Source organism: Sinohyriopsis cumingii, chromosome 15 (genome assembly GCF_028554795.1).
Source record: "Sinohyriopsis cumingii isolate HCF-2022 chromosome 15, ASM2855479v2, whole genome shotgun sequence".
Taxonomy (NCBI): Eukaryota; Metazoa; Mollusca; class Bivalvia; order Unionida; family Unionidae; genus Sinohyriopsis; species Sinohyriopsis cumingii.
The window spans coordinates 5,172,857-5,190,955 of record NC_142975.1 but is presented as its reverse complement, the minus strand read 5'-3'; the positions used below and the strand labels follow the sequence as shown (position 1 = coordinate 5,190,955).

The following is an 18,099-nucleotide window of genomic DNA, read 5'->3' as shown; positions in this document are numbered from 1 at the left end:
CTGCCTCGCTAGATGCTCAGCATTAAAAGGTTTGTGTTAGGACTGGTCGGCCTGGTGTCAGGATAATGTGACTCGGTGGGACATCATGCTAAATGTCTGTGTCATGATGCCCCAGTGCTAGACATCACTATAAACTGCCACAATGCAGACATTGTAGCGATATGACTGATTTTTTTTAAAGATACGTTAAAAATCCTATCACACACACACACACAAAGTATGCAGTCCTTAACTTAAATTGCTGTGTAGAAACCATTAATTTCTTATTAGACTTGCCATGACCCCGATCATTAGACCCAAAAATTCAAAGCTTTTTATGTAACCTTTAAATTTGATCAAAGAACTTGCACAGAAACAGAAGTTATTCAGCAAACAAAATAAAGGTATTACGTAAATATGGAGTTGATTCTTTTGGGCTAGGTGGTGTGTAAAAATAATGACAGTTATTAAAGCTTACCTATCACTATTGTTGAGCTTACCCCTTCTACAATGAACCTTTGTCAATGCTGGATGCACCATTCAGCTGTTCTACAAGTTCTTGGAACATACATTTTATGGGCCATTGCACAACAGTGCATCATCTTATTTTCAAGGACTACTGAAGGACATAAGGCAGAGAAGGCTTGTGATAGTGACAACATATTTGCCATATTCCCAAGCAGCTTTGTGGGTGGAATCATTTTAGACACAAAAAGTGTTTTGAGGTCACAAGGTCATTAAGGGTGATAAAAAAGCAAGGTTGTCCAATTGAGAATAAACTTTACATATAAGCTTATATAAAATGATTGGACGTGGAAATCTGAAGAAAAAGAAGAAAATACTTTGTGGATGGGTACTAAAATGAACCTATATGTCAAAAGCAACAATCCATGCTTGTGGTACTTCACTGTTACAAATTGTGATTGTTTTTGCCTTATTGGAGATAAAATATACAATCTAGCGATTTTTTGTGATGTTTTTGGCTGTTAAAGCTTGTATACACAATATTGGTTTGGAGTTGTGAAATTCAAAGGCACCATGAAAGGAAGCCACAAACTTGGATACAAACTGCACTAGATAAATACTTTGTTCATATTGACAAAACATCAGTGCATTGTTATATCATTATCCACTTATGCTGACATATGGCCTTAGTAATGTATACTGTAATACACTCAAACAATCATGCTACCGGACTCGCTAAAATTGACCAACCTCTTAAGGCAGGAGCGGGAACAGGAACAGGTACAATTGGCCAAACAACAGCCAATACCGTTTTTGTTTGAAAATGTACAGAAAAAAAATATTTAAAAGAAAGCTGATTATCTTTGAAGAACTGATTGCTCTGTGTCCAATACCAAAAAGAATGGGAAAAGAAAATGCTGCAATAACTCTGACGTTTGGTAGGGATGGGGAGGGGTGCACCCAATGTATTATTTAAATTACATAGCTGTCCCACCCCGGGCTTAATTTTGTAGGGAGTGAAATTAGTGATAGAGAGAGGTAAGGCTCTGAGCCCCCAGTCAGCAATGCTGACAGTTAAATTATTGAGAACACAAAAGGTGAAATTCAAAAGAATAACAATTTAATACAATTCAATATTCAAATTATAATAATTTCCCAATCACTCTCCTTCCTCTCGACCAAGTGATAGCCTATTGCATCCTTTGATTTATAGTGTAAGATTGCTTTTCCACCTGTCCTTGTTTTCTACTCATCTGTATCTCTCCTATCCCGCCAATTTCTTTTCTCCTTCTGACTTCCCTCCTAACCCCTCCTTTTCCTCCTCCTCCTTGACTGCTCTCCAACTAGCCTTCGATTCACAATCGACTTCTCCATTAATCTCTATTCTGTCTCTCTTCTAGAGACTCTGGACTAAACCACACCAGAAGTCTGTCCCCTAAAATCTTCCTGTAAAAACACAAGAATGTTAGCATATCTGCTTAGCCATTTTGTCTCACACTAAACCAACAATCAATAGAGGCTTTTACATTTTTTGGGAATAGTGGAGAACTCGCCCTGGGAGAATTCAAACCAGGTGTCAGGAGAAGTCGCTCTATGGTAGTCGGCAAAGTCAACCCTCTTCGCCTGGAAAAGTCGCCCCAAGGATCATATATACTAATTCAACTTAATAACTTATTAAATCTATAAAATTTGCAATTTTTCAACTTTTCCATTTGATCAACTCCACTTCTGAACTTAACGAAAAATAAGTGTTATCTGTCCCTTTTGCTTGCTCTTCAAATCATTAGATGCATTTTATTTGTAAAAATAGAGAGGGTGTAAGCAAGATGTGATGTCTGCAGTTTTATATATGAAAGGGTTCCAACCTAATACCCCAAATCATGAAGGATTAGATTGTATTGTGAAAGGAATTACTTATCTCTCTATTTTACTTTCTGCTGTGTTTAAAGCCTCATGTTGAGTAAGGTTACAGGCTTTGTTCAGTGCAGAATCAATTAATACACATTGACGTACCCATTATTTATATGTAATTCGTATTATTAAATTGAAAATAATTATTTTCCAAGATAAGTCTTTTTAATTTACAAATATCTTCACTAAATAGTGTGCTATTATTAGGATTGTTATCAAGAAAATATTTAGAAGCTTCAATACCATCTGCATGTTGGTATATGTTGGTATATAGTGATGTTACATCTAATGATACCAGGATTGAAATTATCAGATAGCTGTGGAACAGACTTCAACTTTTTAATGAAAGTAGTTGCATCTTTAATATCTGAAGGAAGTTATTTCATTAAAGGTTGTAAAATGCTATTAATAAATTTGGACAGGTTTTCAGTATATGAATTACAACCGGATATAATGGGTCTTCCTGGAAAATTTAAAGGTAAATTATGTTCAGATTTTTATGAGTTTGAGGTAACATGTAGAATTGAGGTGTACGTATGTTAAGAGGGAAAGTATCAAATTCCTCATATACGGAATTATTATTTTTAGCGATCTCATTAATGCATGTTGAAATTTTTTATTGAATTTATATTGACAGATCTTCGATATGCTTGTAGTATTTTTCAACATTTAATTGACATTCAACTTTAACATAATCATCTTGATTCATAATAATAATAGTGTTTGACTTAACATCCTTTTTAATCACTATACTGTCGTCATTCATTAGGTTATATAATGACCTAATTTCATCCTTATAAATATTACTATGATATTGCTTTTTATGATTACCAGTTAATATCTCTTTTGTGATCGTGTATATATAAAAATCTAAATATGAATCACGTAAAAGATGATTTAATTCTGTTATAAAAACATTATCTGGGTGACAAGTTTTGGGGCGACTTCTCCAACTACTCTCACATACCCACATTGGCTGAATCAGAGGCTCGAATCCATGCAGACAGGTGAGATGGCATAGATCTGTAATAAAGACCATTCAGCCACTTGGGGCCCAAAAGCAATGGAATCTAATGGATTGTTGCATTTTCCAGAGTGATTGGAACACATTTATTTTGCAGAGTAAAAGTTTCTGCTTATGATTGTAACCAACAGGCAAATTAAATTCCAATCTTTTTAAACTATAGATGACCATCAAGTTAACTGAAGGTGGGGCATCTTGCAAAGATCGCTGTTAAACTTTTTAATTTGTTCATGTTTTCATTTCCTCTTAATAGCTTTGTCACCTTGGTAGCTTTGGCAAGATGAAAGTTGTTGCAAGCTGACCAAGTCTAGGCTAATTTAAGGACATGTAAACAACAGCTATACAACATACTATTGTTGAAAATGAATACCATAGTCAATTGTTATGTGTTTGTTGACAATGTAATATAGATCCAGTGCGGACAACCATTTTTTATGTGTTATTTGTATTTTCTAATGGGATATGACTGCTATAGGACTTTTTTAGCATGTGATCTAGACTTGAATTCATGGATTTTTCTCATACATGTACAGTATTTAATGGATTATCGACGTAAGTTGTCAATATACAAGTGTACTTAAGACTAGATTTGCTTCATTTAACAAAAATGTCCATTGTTTATTTTAGTTTAAGTCCTCTCACTGACAACAGCATACATCCTGGTGAGGAAAAAGTGTAATCCAAGTGGACAAAAAGAGTAATCCGAGCAGAAAATGAGTAATCCACATATAACATGATAAAAATTCAATGAGCGTATGTACAAAATAATTTATTTATCCCTCTGGACTTTTAACATCAATTACTGCTTCAAGTTTTCATATCGAACACTTTGAGCTTTAGAAAGCAACAGACTCTCATATTGCATTTCAAAACACTTTGTACCAGCTGAGACTGTGTGTGAGATTTGGATTTTTAACGTAGCTTTTAAAAAAGTTCCGCCATATCGCTACAATGTCTGCAGTGTGACAGTTTATAGTATGTCTAGCACTGGGGCATCATGCCTCAGACATGTTGCACGATGCCCCACCCAGTCACATTATCCTAGCACCAGGCTGACCAGTCCTAACACTAACCTCTTAATGATGAGCACCAAGCGAGGCAGCTGTTAGTACCATTTTTATGTCTTTAGTATGACTCAGCCAGGGATCGTACCCACTTACCTCCCGCATCCGAGGTGGATTCTCTAACTACTAGACCATTGGAGCGGTTCCCAGCTGAGACTATGAATGTTTTGCACACCAGTAGAGCACTAAGTACTGGGTTACAGAGCCTGGATCTGAATTCAGTTTTATTTTTGTTAACAATACTGAACAATCTCTCACAGTCAGCATTAGAATGGTAAAGAACCAATATTCCTTTCATAACCTGACAAAGAAGAGGAAAGTTATATTTTACAGTTATTGGGTCTTTTAGCTGGGAAATAAGACAAAAAAAATTAACTCTGTCGGCATGAAATACATTGTCAGGTAGAGTGCCAATTTGATACTTCAGTTCTCCTAATTTATCAGCAGCCTTTCTTGCAGCATGGTGCATCATATGACAGATACAACCTGATATGTACAATGATGGAGACATTTTTCAAAATATAGAATGCAACTCCTTTATGAATTCCAGTCATCACTGATGCAGCTGAAAACTCCATACAGTTCTGCCAACTTATGTTTATTCAAAGAATTATCAACAAATAAAACAAAAATGTTTTCTCCAGTGGAATCTACTGTTAATTCTGGTAATGAAAGAAGAGCACTCTGACTTTGCCCTTTTCGTTGTTGAAGTCTCTTACACAGACCAAGTACAACTTTTCATCATAATCACTACTCCTGTCTTTTGCAATATTAAATGGCCCAAATTTCATGGCTTCTGCAATTTTAAGTGAAGTATCTTCTGCTAAACACCAAACAATATTAGAGGATTTTGTTCTTGTACATGCATATTTTCTGCAACTTTGGAATTGGGAAACATCCGTTTGAACAAAGGACCAATGTAGTCTTCTACCGCTAGGGGTAGTCCGTGTTCTATTAAGAACTTGGTAGATAATGCCTCTGCATTTATAAAATTTGTACTCACAATTTAGTTCTGCTGTAAATAGGAAATTACCTTAGTATTGGAGTTAGCAAAATGAGCTAATTCAAGGTTTATTTGTTTTACCACCATCACCAATATTAAAATCCTTTCCATGCAGCCTGCAAGGGGCATGAAGCTGCCTTAGAATGACACGCTGTATTGTGGAAATCATGTATTCATCTATAAATGGGTTTTTCATCTTTTCCTAATCCATCTATGAAATTATTTAAAAAATATTTTTGCTCTAATACATGCACCTAATAAATCTGACGACTTTTTGCGCCAAATACCTACAGACTGGTTCTGTACTAGATACGAATTAGAACAAAGAATCTGTGAGCAAAGATTAAAACTTTTAAAACCAGTCTGTTCTCTCCTAAGCCATACAGCTGCCATAAATAGAAACCCATCTGCATTGAGTCTACAATTTTAAGTGAAGTATCTTCAGCTAAACATTGAACAATATTAGATGATTTTGTTCTTGCACATGCATATTTTCTTTAATTTTGTAACCACGACATATCCATTTGAACAAAGGGTCAACTTAGTCTTCTACCACTAGGGGTAGTCCATGTTATAATAAGAATTCAGTAAATAAAATTCAAGTTTTTTTTTTAAATTTCAAGTGTTGTTCCATATAAAATTTACCACCATGAATAATATTAAAATCCTTTCCACACAGCCTGCAATAGGTGTGAAGCTGCCCTAGAATGGAACATTGTATTAAGTAATTTATGTATTCATCTTTGAAATGGTTTTTCATCTTTTTCTAATTCATCTATGAAATTATTTTAAAAACACTTTTGCTCCAACATGTGCTTTCAATTAGAATAAACCTGACTTGACTTTTGGTGCCAAATACCTACTGACTGGTTCTGTACCAAATACAAATTAAAACAAAGAATCTGCAAGCAAAGATTACAAATAAGAAAACCAGTCTGTTCTCTCCTAACTAAGCCATACAGCTGCTATAAACAGAATACAAGGTCAAAATTTTTGAAAGTAGAAACCAGCATGTTTCTTGGAAATAGGGCAACTGCTATAAATAGAACATAATGCTGTTAAGAAAGTGCATGCAAGTCTTTGGACAAGCGTACTCTTATGTTGTAGTTACATAGAAGCCATCTCTTCTAGAATATGGTCTGTGGGATTAATGGGATGATAATAAAAATGAGAAAAATAATTAATTTTTTTGGGAAGGGGATATACCAAAAATGCATAATCCAAACACAGTTACATGTATGGCATAATTTAGTGAAAAAAAGTGTAGTGATCAAGCCAAAAGCGTAATGGTTGGCTTGTATGCAACAGGTCACCTCTTACAAGTTTAACTTGTAGGCAAATTTTTTTTCTTTTTCTCCAGCTGCCAGCCTCTCCACCACTTATCCCACTATATTACCTTAATCCCTAGGTTGTCAATATAAACAGGTAGTACTGTATTATGAAAATGGCTACAGGCTTTGAACACTGGCAGTAAATTATTGGGGTTGGAGATGGTTTTGGCTATACATTTTTTTAAAGCAAGTGCCAGTCCTTTGAAACAAATAGCATTTTTTACACACAATGAGATTTATTATAATTATTATGGGATACAACCAAGACTGGGACAAAGATAATCTTGATTGTGGAAGGGAACTGAAACATCTGCTTCAGTATAACTAATATATGGTAACTGATTCCCATCAGCACCATACATCAACAGATTCAAATCAGAAGTACTTTGTAAATCTGGTTTTTTTGGTAACTTGTTGTAAAATTCCAGAGCAATAGTACTCACAAAGAGCCACTATCAATAAAGGCTGTGCCACAAATGTTTATCCTAGCTTTATTGCCAACTAATCTATCTCTGAGCATGGCTTTTGTAATTTTAAATAGGGATATTGTACAACGGACTGTCACCAGTTTGCCCTGCCACAGGGATGACTTTAATTGTCTCAATTACAATTTCAACAACTAAACCAATGGAGCTTCTTGCCATCTCTCAAGCTGACTTTAATAATCCTTTATAAAAAAAATATTTAAATTTCATGTTAGCCAATTCTTTCCTGCACTGAAATAAAAATCCACAAAAGATGTCCCATAAACGTAATTTTTGCCTTTCCTGTTTTATCACCAAGAATCTGAATCTTCCATTTCCTTCTTCTATACTAAGAGATTTATTGACCCTTTGTCCTGAAAATGTGGATGCCATTCTTTGAAAATAAGCAGAAGTTTGAACATGCAAATGCGATGCATTACAAAAGTCATTCCCTGGACAACTCCACTCAATCTAATATGAAACCCGATCTTGATCAATCACAGGTATTACAGCCATTATCCAGATAGTACGACAAACAAATGTATTTCCCTAATTTGTGCTTTTATTCCACAAATACATATTTTAGGGTCATTTCAGTAAGACATTTAATGGAAGAATTGTAAGGATTGGCAGGTCTGCATTTACTTAAACTTTAATTATTATCGTCTTTGACAGGATGCATTGTTAAAATCAGTTTTATCTGGATTAAGATTCTGATTGAAAGTGTGTAGATTAGTATCATTTGCAAACAACTCTCACAGAGCATGGCTTGCATACAATGGTAAATCCTCTATAAATGTGAGAAATAATAAAATGATGGCACTATGTAGCACACCCATAGTAAAAGATACTCTGAATTTATGTTCCATATTGCTTACTGTGTAACAGGGAAGCTCGTCAAGTTTGGCTTGAGTATTTCGTAATCTACCAAATCAATGCGCTTACAGTCCAAGAATAATTGTCCTGCTATTCAGAAACATTTGACAGTAATAATACAGGAATGTGAAACAAAATGCCAGACTGACCTTCATGTAAAAACCTATTCGCCAATGGTAATCTTTAAAGTTGCTTGGCAACATAGACATAACATTTTTGAGATGATTTGCTGGGTTTATTTTTGCATCACTATTATAGACAGGGCAGCGGTTTGCTACAGTTAGGAAATCTAGAAAGCATTCATAATAATCCCCAAGGTGACAAGACAAATATTTGAGTTTGTTTGCAGAAGTTGATAGGTTTTGGGATGAATTCCATCCTGTTGATATGGCTGTGCTGAGTGTACATAGATGGTCATATATTTCTCTGTCACTTTTCGCACAAAGAAGCTCATTTTTTTCTGGCAATGTATTATTTACATGTTTTTTCAAGATTTAGCAAGACTTATATATGAAACACCAATTCTAGTTCTTAAATGAGTGAAAAATTTACTGAAAGTACTTGCTACATCATTTGGTATTGTACATGTCAGTTTTGAGTAGAGTTTCCTGTTCATCAGAAATTTATATTTTTTCCCAATCATTCTTTTTTGATGACATTTGTCTATCAGGTGTCTGCCTTATTTGCTTCAGGTGTTAGCCAGTCAGATTTATTATCATAGTTTACCTTCTTATTTCAACTGGTGCAACAACACATTTATTAACATCACAGTTATAATTATTTTTAAAGGTACACTATCTAGCTCTCTAAGAAGTTACTTTCATTTTCATTTCTGAAATCACAATACTTTATTTATTGTTATACAAACTGGATAATGGTAAACAAATGCAAATACTAGTACAGGAATGTTTACTTCTGATATATTTTCAAGGTGGATTGTATAAATATGATTAATTTGTGGCAAACTAGTTTCAGACACTCTTGTTGCTTAATCTATAATTTGTACATATTTTTTAGTCAAATCTGACCTTCTCCAGGGAAGGCAATCTGCATTGTATTCATCCAGTAATAGTTTTGGGGTAATTTCAGATGGTGATGAACTCTAGTCATTGTGAGAAAACAAAAATTGGGTAACAAACAGATGGACAGAAACAACATAACATTGCTGAATCTGCCTTATGGTGGGCATAGGAAAATACAAGAGCAAAGACAATGAAGCTGGAAAAGCATTTCTTCTCATAGAATAGACATGTTAAATATGGTTAAATCCACAATTTAATCGACATTTCTTTTCCATCACATTTACATATGTGAGTAAATACGTGCAGTCTATCAAAGACATTACCAAGAAATGCCCATTTGCAATGATTGCAAAGGAAAAATGCCTAAAATGACAGTATCGAACATCAGGTTGAAACTTGCTTTAAAAAGAAAAGAACTCTTCATAAAATTCTTAATTCACCCAATATATGATAAAGGGGATGTTAAGAAGTTGTTATTGTAGGGTTTAACGCCATTTTTCAGCACAAGATAGGCAATACATGGCGGCCAGTATTACTAGTGGAGAAAAAACCCTGGGAAACCCCAGGATGAACCACCGACCCACAAGAAGCTACTGGTAAACTTTCTCACTTATCCATGTTAGCCGAGCCTGAGACTCGAACCCACGCAGACAGAGGTGAGATGGCAGTGATCCGGAACGGTGAGCACTTTAGACCACTCAGGGCCCCCTGTTAAGAAGTTAAACTGTAACAAATTGGTAAACATTAATTTTGACACTTAGCAGGTTACATATATTACTCACTGACAATAAAATACCCAACTGTTATCATGACTAACTAGCAGTCACTGAAACTGGATTTGTCCAATTAGACAAAATATAGCCTCATTTTGGGCCTGGGAGGAGGCATCTATATCTTCAATAAAGTCATAGAGCTTAAACAGCAGGGTTTTTTTTTGTTGTTCTGTGCAATGTATGCACAATCCTGACCTTACTCTGTTGATGCTTCGAGTTTTGTACACAGCAATATACCACCTGCACAAACCCCAAGTACAGGACACTTGACTAAAATACACTTAGTCAATGTTTCCTTTGTCAACACAATTGGAAAGAATAACAACACCTGCCTTGTCAAAGAACCTGCCCATAATATGGCGATCTTCTAAATTAAGGAAATTATTATAAGAATCATCCAGGAGAAGCAGTTGTTAAAAATGACTTCTTTCATGTTTAGGAATAACAGTATTGCTCAATGTGGTATTGATGTGGAGCAGTGACTGACCCAACATTTGATGTGGAGCAGTGACTGACCCAACATTTGATGTGGAGCAGTGACTGACCCAACATTTGATGTGGAGCAGTGACTGACCCAACATTTGATGTGGAGCAGTGACTGACCCAACATTTGAAGGTCTGAGATCATATTCACAAGTCTCAAGGCATAAAAAGCCAGTCCCTCTAATTCTGTCAAATCGGGGGGTGGGGGGGGCGGGGGGCAGTTCTTTATATTTGCTTACTTCAGAAAAGCAGCCACTCTGATATACATTATGTATGGAGATACCACCTCAATCTTCAAACAATGTTGAGATGAGCACCTCTCACTGTTCAAAAAATGCTGACATGAAAACCTCACTGTTCAAACAATGTTGAGATAAGTACCTAATTCTTCGATCATTATTGAAATGAAAACCATACTGTTACAAAAAAAAACTTGAGATGAACACCCACTGTTCAAACAATACTGAGATGAACATATCACTGTTCAAACAATGGTGAAATGAATATCTTCACTGATAAAACAATATTGAGATGAACACCTCTGTTCAAAGTCAGTTGTCTATGGAAATGAACATTATTATTCATATAAAACATTCAGGTTATTAATATGTAATATTTCCTGCTGATAGAAATTTACATCATCCTACACTATCACTATTCATATGCAATGTTCACCATCACTGTTAATAAATAATGACATGACTACAACAGTTTAAAAAGATCAGTAACCTGAGAACAGAAAACTGAGAATTTTGGACCTGTACCAAGCATGCAATAGATATATAAAATAAATTTACTGACATCTGTTATCTAACACTGAAAGATCACATGATTGTGTTATATTTTGGCAGAGTCTTGGCAATAGTAAAAACTATTTAACATTGATATGACTAGGGTCAAAGACATCATCAACATCCTTGTGCTTCAAGTTCTTCTTCAATGATTCTCCTGTACTCTTCAAATCCGCCCTCAAGGGATTGGACTTTTCCATCGTTTACTACCCACAATTCCCGGCAAATCATTCGTATTAACCGTTCATCATGAGAAACTAGTATCACTCCTCCCTGTGAAGAGAGAAAATCCCCAAAGTGTAATCATACTGCATTTACACAGTAATACCAATCACACAACAGCAAATATGACATAACTGAGATCTGCAGTCACAAAATACAAATATCACATGTTGAGATCTAGTCACAAAATACAAATATCACATACTGAGATCTGCAATCACACAATACAAACACCACATACTGAGATCTTGTCAGATAATACAAATATCAAACACCAAGATCTACAGTCACATAATATTAATATCATGTAATGAGATATACAGTCACATAATACAGGTATCACACAATGAGATCTACAGTCACATAATACAACTATCACACACTGAGATTTAGTCACATAATAAAAATATAATGTAATGAAATCTAGTCACATAATACAGCTATCACACAATGAGATCTACAGTTACATAATATAACTATCACACACTGAGATCTATATTCACATAATACAACTATCACACACCAAGATCTAGTCACATAATACAGCTATCACACACTGAGATCTACAGTCACATAATACAAATGCCATGTAATGAGATCTAGTCAGATCAAACAAATGCCACATACACCACTCTATCAATAACTCGTGCCCTAATAAGTTGTGAACCCGCTTGTAATGTGGAGTTAATCGTTCATCCCATTTAGTTACACAAGAAAATACAAAAACACTGACCCCTAGTTAGTGAATGTGAATAAAATCATGATTAAAATTGGTAAGTGAAACCTTGATATATCACTTGTTTCATCACTGACAATGGTACACACGGTCTGCAAATCTGAATAAATATTTTGAAATTCTCAGTTTTAATAAGAAGTCATATGTTTTTTAAAGTCTTTCCAAGCTTCATTCTTAATACAATGTAAATAAAAATATTCAAAGATATTTCAGTCAGTGAAAATGTCACTAATGCCTAATGGATGAAGCACTTTAATCAACAAATACTAATTAAGTAAATTCTTTATCAAGTGATTTTTTACTTTAAAATCAAAAGACCCATTCCCTGCCCCAAGCACAAGCAATACACAATGTTTGTTCCAGGTCTGTCAGTTAGAATTAATATTGTTGTGCAGAAACCATTTTTATTCTTTCAGTCCCAGTAACCTTGCCTACTGGACCCTAAGTTTGATAGGCATCTTCCTTACCTCCAAGTACAAAACTTGGTAGCAGTAAACGGTGTAGAACTCCAGTGACTGAGCAGAAACAAAATAGGGAAAAGAACTGGATATGCATCATAATGCATTCTGCCCCGTGGCATGGGCACAAAAATAGAAAAAAGACAGTTTGACTTCTTACCTGGAATTTTGTCAGTGCATGACCTAATGCCTCTATTGTCTCCATGTCTAAATGGTTAGTGGGTTCATCAAGAATGAAAAAGTTTGGACTGAAATAAAGGAATCAAAATAAGGAACTAAAAATATTTGCAAATGTGGGCATCCATATATACTAATATGTCTGCATTTAAATGTTAGCAAGGAATAACTGAAGTATGGATTGATTGGTCTGCTCTGAAATTTATGGAAGAGAATGACAGTATAAACTTTCACAGATATAAACACTGTCATTCAATATTTCATCACATTTTCTGTTTTTTGTTTGAATGACAAAGCCACTAAATTAAATAAGCAAACCTATCAAGAGAGACCACTGCAATGAGATACCACCTGACTTAAGAAACCAGGTTCTCCATGCAAATATTTTACTGATTATACTGTACTTGATCTGTCCCGAGAGACTATCATTATGGGACAGAAGGAGTGGTCTTTCAGAATTGTTCTACTGTACCCCAAAAATGCATTTTTAAAACCAAACCATTAATAATATACCCATGAATTGATTCATGGTATGTCGAAAGTCTTCTTTCATGTTGGTTTAATTAAATCCTCTGTGTATACCAAGGTGACCTTCTGTCTGAAAAGATGAGCCCCAACAGGGCTACTTGTCTATACAAAAATAAATAACAGAACTGTTATATAAATGGTGATTGTATCTAAACTTAAGTTTACACAGATGTTACAAACAAATGAGTTTCTCTATGATTCAAGATATTGCTTTGTACAACTTTTATTACTTACTTTGTCATGCACATGACAGCAAAGGCAACCCTGCTCTTCTGTCCTCCAGACAGACTGCTTACAGGTCGCAATCCCAGCTCCCCACTGATACCAAAACCTCCCAAACAGTTGCGGTAGTACTCAGAATTCTTACCTAATTAAAAATATAACATCAATTCTTCATTATGCTGTGTAATGTGGTTAATGTGGCAGTCTTTAATTCAATCACTACATGAATATGACACCATGATGTGAACAATTTGTTGCAGTTCATTCTAAATCTAAGTCAGGCTGTACTTTCATACATACGATAGTTTACATACAGGCTTATTTCAAGCGATATTTATCACATGACTACTGCGTTATTTCAATCAATATTATATTTACATGTAACTAATAAAACCTCAAAAATGACATCACAAAAGTATGCAATGGGAAGTAAATTTAATAGTTTTTTTCATACGCTATAGGATAACTGTATTTTGGACTTGATCTTGTCCCAAATCAAATTCAGTTTCTAACTGACCTGAATCATTTTTTTTTTAAACGGATAACAACCAAGACATCCCAATGCATTTAAGTCATTTCACTACACCATTCTATATTTTTCATCATGCAATAAAACACAATCGTACATATGTGATCATTTCAAAATCTATGGAATTTTTTATCCAGTTGCCGACAAAGTTACTGTGGATTGTATAATAGTCCTCCCATATTTTGCAAAAAGGAATCACAACTAGATTCAACATTCATTTATCTTCATGCAACAGTCACTCGTTAATAAGATGTTTAAATTATTTAGGCAAACAGTAGATACTGAAATGGATAAGTGTAAGGTTTGTAATGCTGACTACACAATTTCTCAATTTTAAAATGAGTCAAAATTAAACCTGGGAATCTCTGGGCCATGAGTTCAACAGATGTGAGGTCCATTTCTAGTTGATCCACGTGATGCTGGCTGAAGTAACCCATCTTCAGGTTCCTATGGACATGTCTTACTCCCTTCACTGGCTGCAAATCTCCAAGTAAAATCTTTAACAATGTTGTCTTCCCTGCACCATTTTCTCCAACCTTTAAAAAGGATAAGAATATTTTAAGCTTTTCTTAATCACCAAAGACATGGAGTAAGAGCTGTCAAAGGAAATCAGAGCTCATCTGTCTGACACAACTTAATATGAAACACTGCACTAGAGCTGTCAAAGGACATCACAGCGCATCTGTCTGACACAACTTAATATGAAACACTGCACTAGAGCTGTCAAAGGACATCACAGCGCATCTGTCTGACACAACTTAATATGAAACACTGCACTAGAGCTGTCAAAAGACATCACAGCGCATCTGTCTGACACAACTTAATATGAAACACTGCACTAGAGCTGTCAAAGGACATTACAGCTCATCTGTCTGACACAATTTAATATGAAACACTGCACTAGAGCCGTCAAAGGACATTACAGTGCATCTGTCTTACATGACTTAATATGAAACACTGCAAAAACGCAAAGCGCAAGAATAGTAGCAAAAAAATTTAATAAGGACTACACTGTGAAATATAAGCTTTTCTTTTAAATAAGCACTCACAACAAGCAAATTCTTGATTTTAACAACAGTAAATTTTATGTTCCTCAAACTATTTTCTACCATATACACAAGGGCATGTAAGCAGGCAGACAGATATATGGTCAGACATGATATATAATTGTAAAAATTCATTCAAAAAGGAGAAAAGGTCATGATGACCTAATTATTGAATGGTGACCTATAAAGATTTCAGATGTACACAACTGAATGATCATGGTATAAGGAATCATACCATTACTGAATTAAATACATGCCTCCTGCAAAAAATAATTATGTCGCAGATTTTTACCCTACCCAACACAAAACTCCCTTTGCAAAGTATCCAAAGATTCTCTTTAAACATTACAACAACTTATCAGAAACACACCTATAAGGAATAAACATCATAACTGTCAATGTAATGACTATGGGACCAATATTTCTAGGATACTGTCAAAAATCATTTAATCATGAAATGTGGGTCAAGGAAAGCCAAATGTCCCTAAAATGTTTAAAGATAGTCAATGCAGCAGCCATATTAGAAGATGATTGGCGTAATTTTCATGTGACCAATCAGTAGCAATAATACGATTCTGAAGATCAACAATGTGGGGGCCATTTTGGATATGACTTTGGCATAATTTTTTAGACATCCTAAATCTTCTGGTAAAAATACCGTATAAATATAACTCTTCATTTAGATGGAGCTACAATAATGTTATTTTCAAGATGGCCACTGGATGGATATATTTGTTTTATTTTAGTATTTAAGTGTCAAGATTGATGGGATATATTTGTGTTACTGCAGATCTAGTGATATTTTAGTATTTAAAATGTCAAGATTGATGGGATATATTTGTGTTACTGCAGATCTAGTGATATTATAGTATTTAAAGTGTCAAGTTTGATGGGATATATTTGTGTTACAGCAGATCTAGTGATATTATAGTAGTGTCAAGATTGATGGGATATATTCATGTTACTGCAGATCTAGTGATATTATAGTATTTAAAGTGTCAAGATTGATGGGATATATTTGTGTTACAGCAGATCTAGTGATATTATAGTATTTAAAGTGTCAAGATTGATGGGATATATTCGTGTTACTGCAGATCTAGTGATATTATAGTATTTAAAGTGTCAAGATTGATGGGATATATTCGTGTTACAGCAGATCTAGTGATATTATAGTATTTAAAGTGTCAAGATTGATGGGATATATTCGTGTTACTGCAGATCTAGTGATATTATAGTATTTAAAGTGTCAAGTTTGATGGGATATATTTGTGTTATAGCAGATCTAGTGATATTATAGTATTTAAAGTGACAAGTTTGATGGGATATATTTGTGTTACTGCAGATCTTGATGATTACAGTATTTAGGATGGTAAATTTGTTGGAATGCATTTGCGTGATCTGTCTCCAAGTCTGCTAAATTGTCAAAAGTTTATCCACCACAAACGATGGATTGAGAATAGCGAACAACAGCTGTCTAAGCTGTTTATGGCCAAGTGCATGCAATATAATGAGTGCATTTTGTAAGCATAGTACATGTTATATAAAGTGGGTGCATGTTGTAAAGAGTGCATGCTATACACAGACTGCATGTTATAGAGAGCATGTTATACTGAGTGCATGTTATACACAGACTGCACATTATAGAAAGCATGTTACAGAGTGCTTTTATACACAAAATGCATGCTATACAGAGTGCATGTTATACACAGACTGCATATTATAGAAAGCATGTTATAAATCCAAATTTTTTTAGAATTTCATCAAGGAGAGAAAGAAAGTTCACACAGGTGTTGCTCTCTTGAAGCAATGATGGTCTTACTGTTTGTGACAGCACAACACAGCAAACATCTTAAGTCAGCAATTTGCCTTAGAGTTCATGAAAAAAGATGTACCACACTTACCAGACCATGAACTAGTCATATATCCTCTATGCCTCATACTACCATCACCGAACAAGGAATCATGAAGCCGCTTGGCAACATCAAAGTACAGAAAGCAAATGGCCCAGGCAAATTTCCTGGTAGATTAATGAAAGAACTTGCCATAGAATTATTATGTAGATTTATCAGACTCTTCCAAATCTCCATAGACATTTGTTTGATGGAATGAAAATACCTTCTGTATTGTACATGAACATGAAAGTAAACTGTCAAGTTCAGCATTACCCATAGCGCAAGATCTCTGCCATGGTGATTTCAACATAGCAATTTCCGTTCACTTGCTGTAGCATGCACAAGGTGCAAACAGAGTGGGGGGGGGAAGTTTAGCGCATGTTCTCTGGCTCTAGGTTGGACCCTATGTACAGTACTTATATGCTATTTTTGTTTGCATCAACAGAATGCATTAGGGCTGTTCCAGTAAAAAATACATGGGACCCAAGGAAGGCACTTTTAATGTGGGGTATTCACCCATTGATGCAATTTATAATTTTCTTTTCATTTTAATATGAACTGTGTAATCAAAGTACCATGGCATATGTTTTTAAAAAGCTGCCTTCAGCCCTTAGAGTATTTTGATGGAGATCTCCATTAACAGAAGCAATCTTCCCCTGTAGAAGTATTTGAAATTGTATAAAAAAAAATCTTTCTTGCAATCTACTTTATGAGAGAAAATTGTCTAATATATTAAATGTTTCAGAATTTATTCCAAATTTCTATAAAGTCAGACTTATATTACATAATTCCCTGCTATTAGACAGGATCCTGTTTGCCTCAGCCCTTATCAATTTATTCTGTAGCCAAAGTGACAAACTGATTTCAATTATATGTTTTACATAATGAACAATGTTAAGTCTTTGAGCTTTCATAATCCAGTGTAATTATTGTTTTTGAAGAGAGATTCATGTCCAAATCTGGTTATTCTTTATTAATCTCATAGTCATTCAAAGATGTGTTTACTGTGTAACTGAGTTGGTTCATGTACACACATGTATCTCTGCATTCATTCTTCAACACAATTTTGGTGTGCCTCATGTACAGTGTGTTGCAGCACTTTA

General features: G+C 34.8%; 1 protein-coding gene across 1 annotated transcript in view; it reads right to left on the bottom strand.

Moving 5' to 3' along the window:
* Window positions 1–9,332: 9,332 nt before the first annotated feature.
* Window positions 9,333–18,099, bottom strand: part of LOC149781201 (ATP-binding cassette sub-family F member 3-like) — a 60,784-nt gene continuing 52,017 nt past the window's right edge. Inside the window, exons 16-19 of the mRNA XM_089935263.1 lie at window positions 14,414–14,594; window positions 13,542–13,674; window positions 12,763–12,850; window positions 9,333–11,459 (exon numbers count right to left, since the gene is read on the bottom strand). Of these exons, the coding sequence (XP_089791389.1) occupies window positions 11,304–11,459; window positions 12,763–12,850; window positions 13,542–13,674; window positions 14,414–14,594 (558 nt within the window). The 3' untranslated portion in view covers window positions 9,333–11,303. The remainder of the gene's footprint in view (window positions 11,460–12,762; window positions 12,851–13,541; window positions 13,675–14,413; window positions 14,595–18,099) is intronic.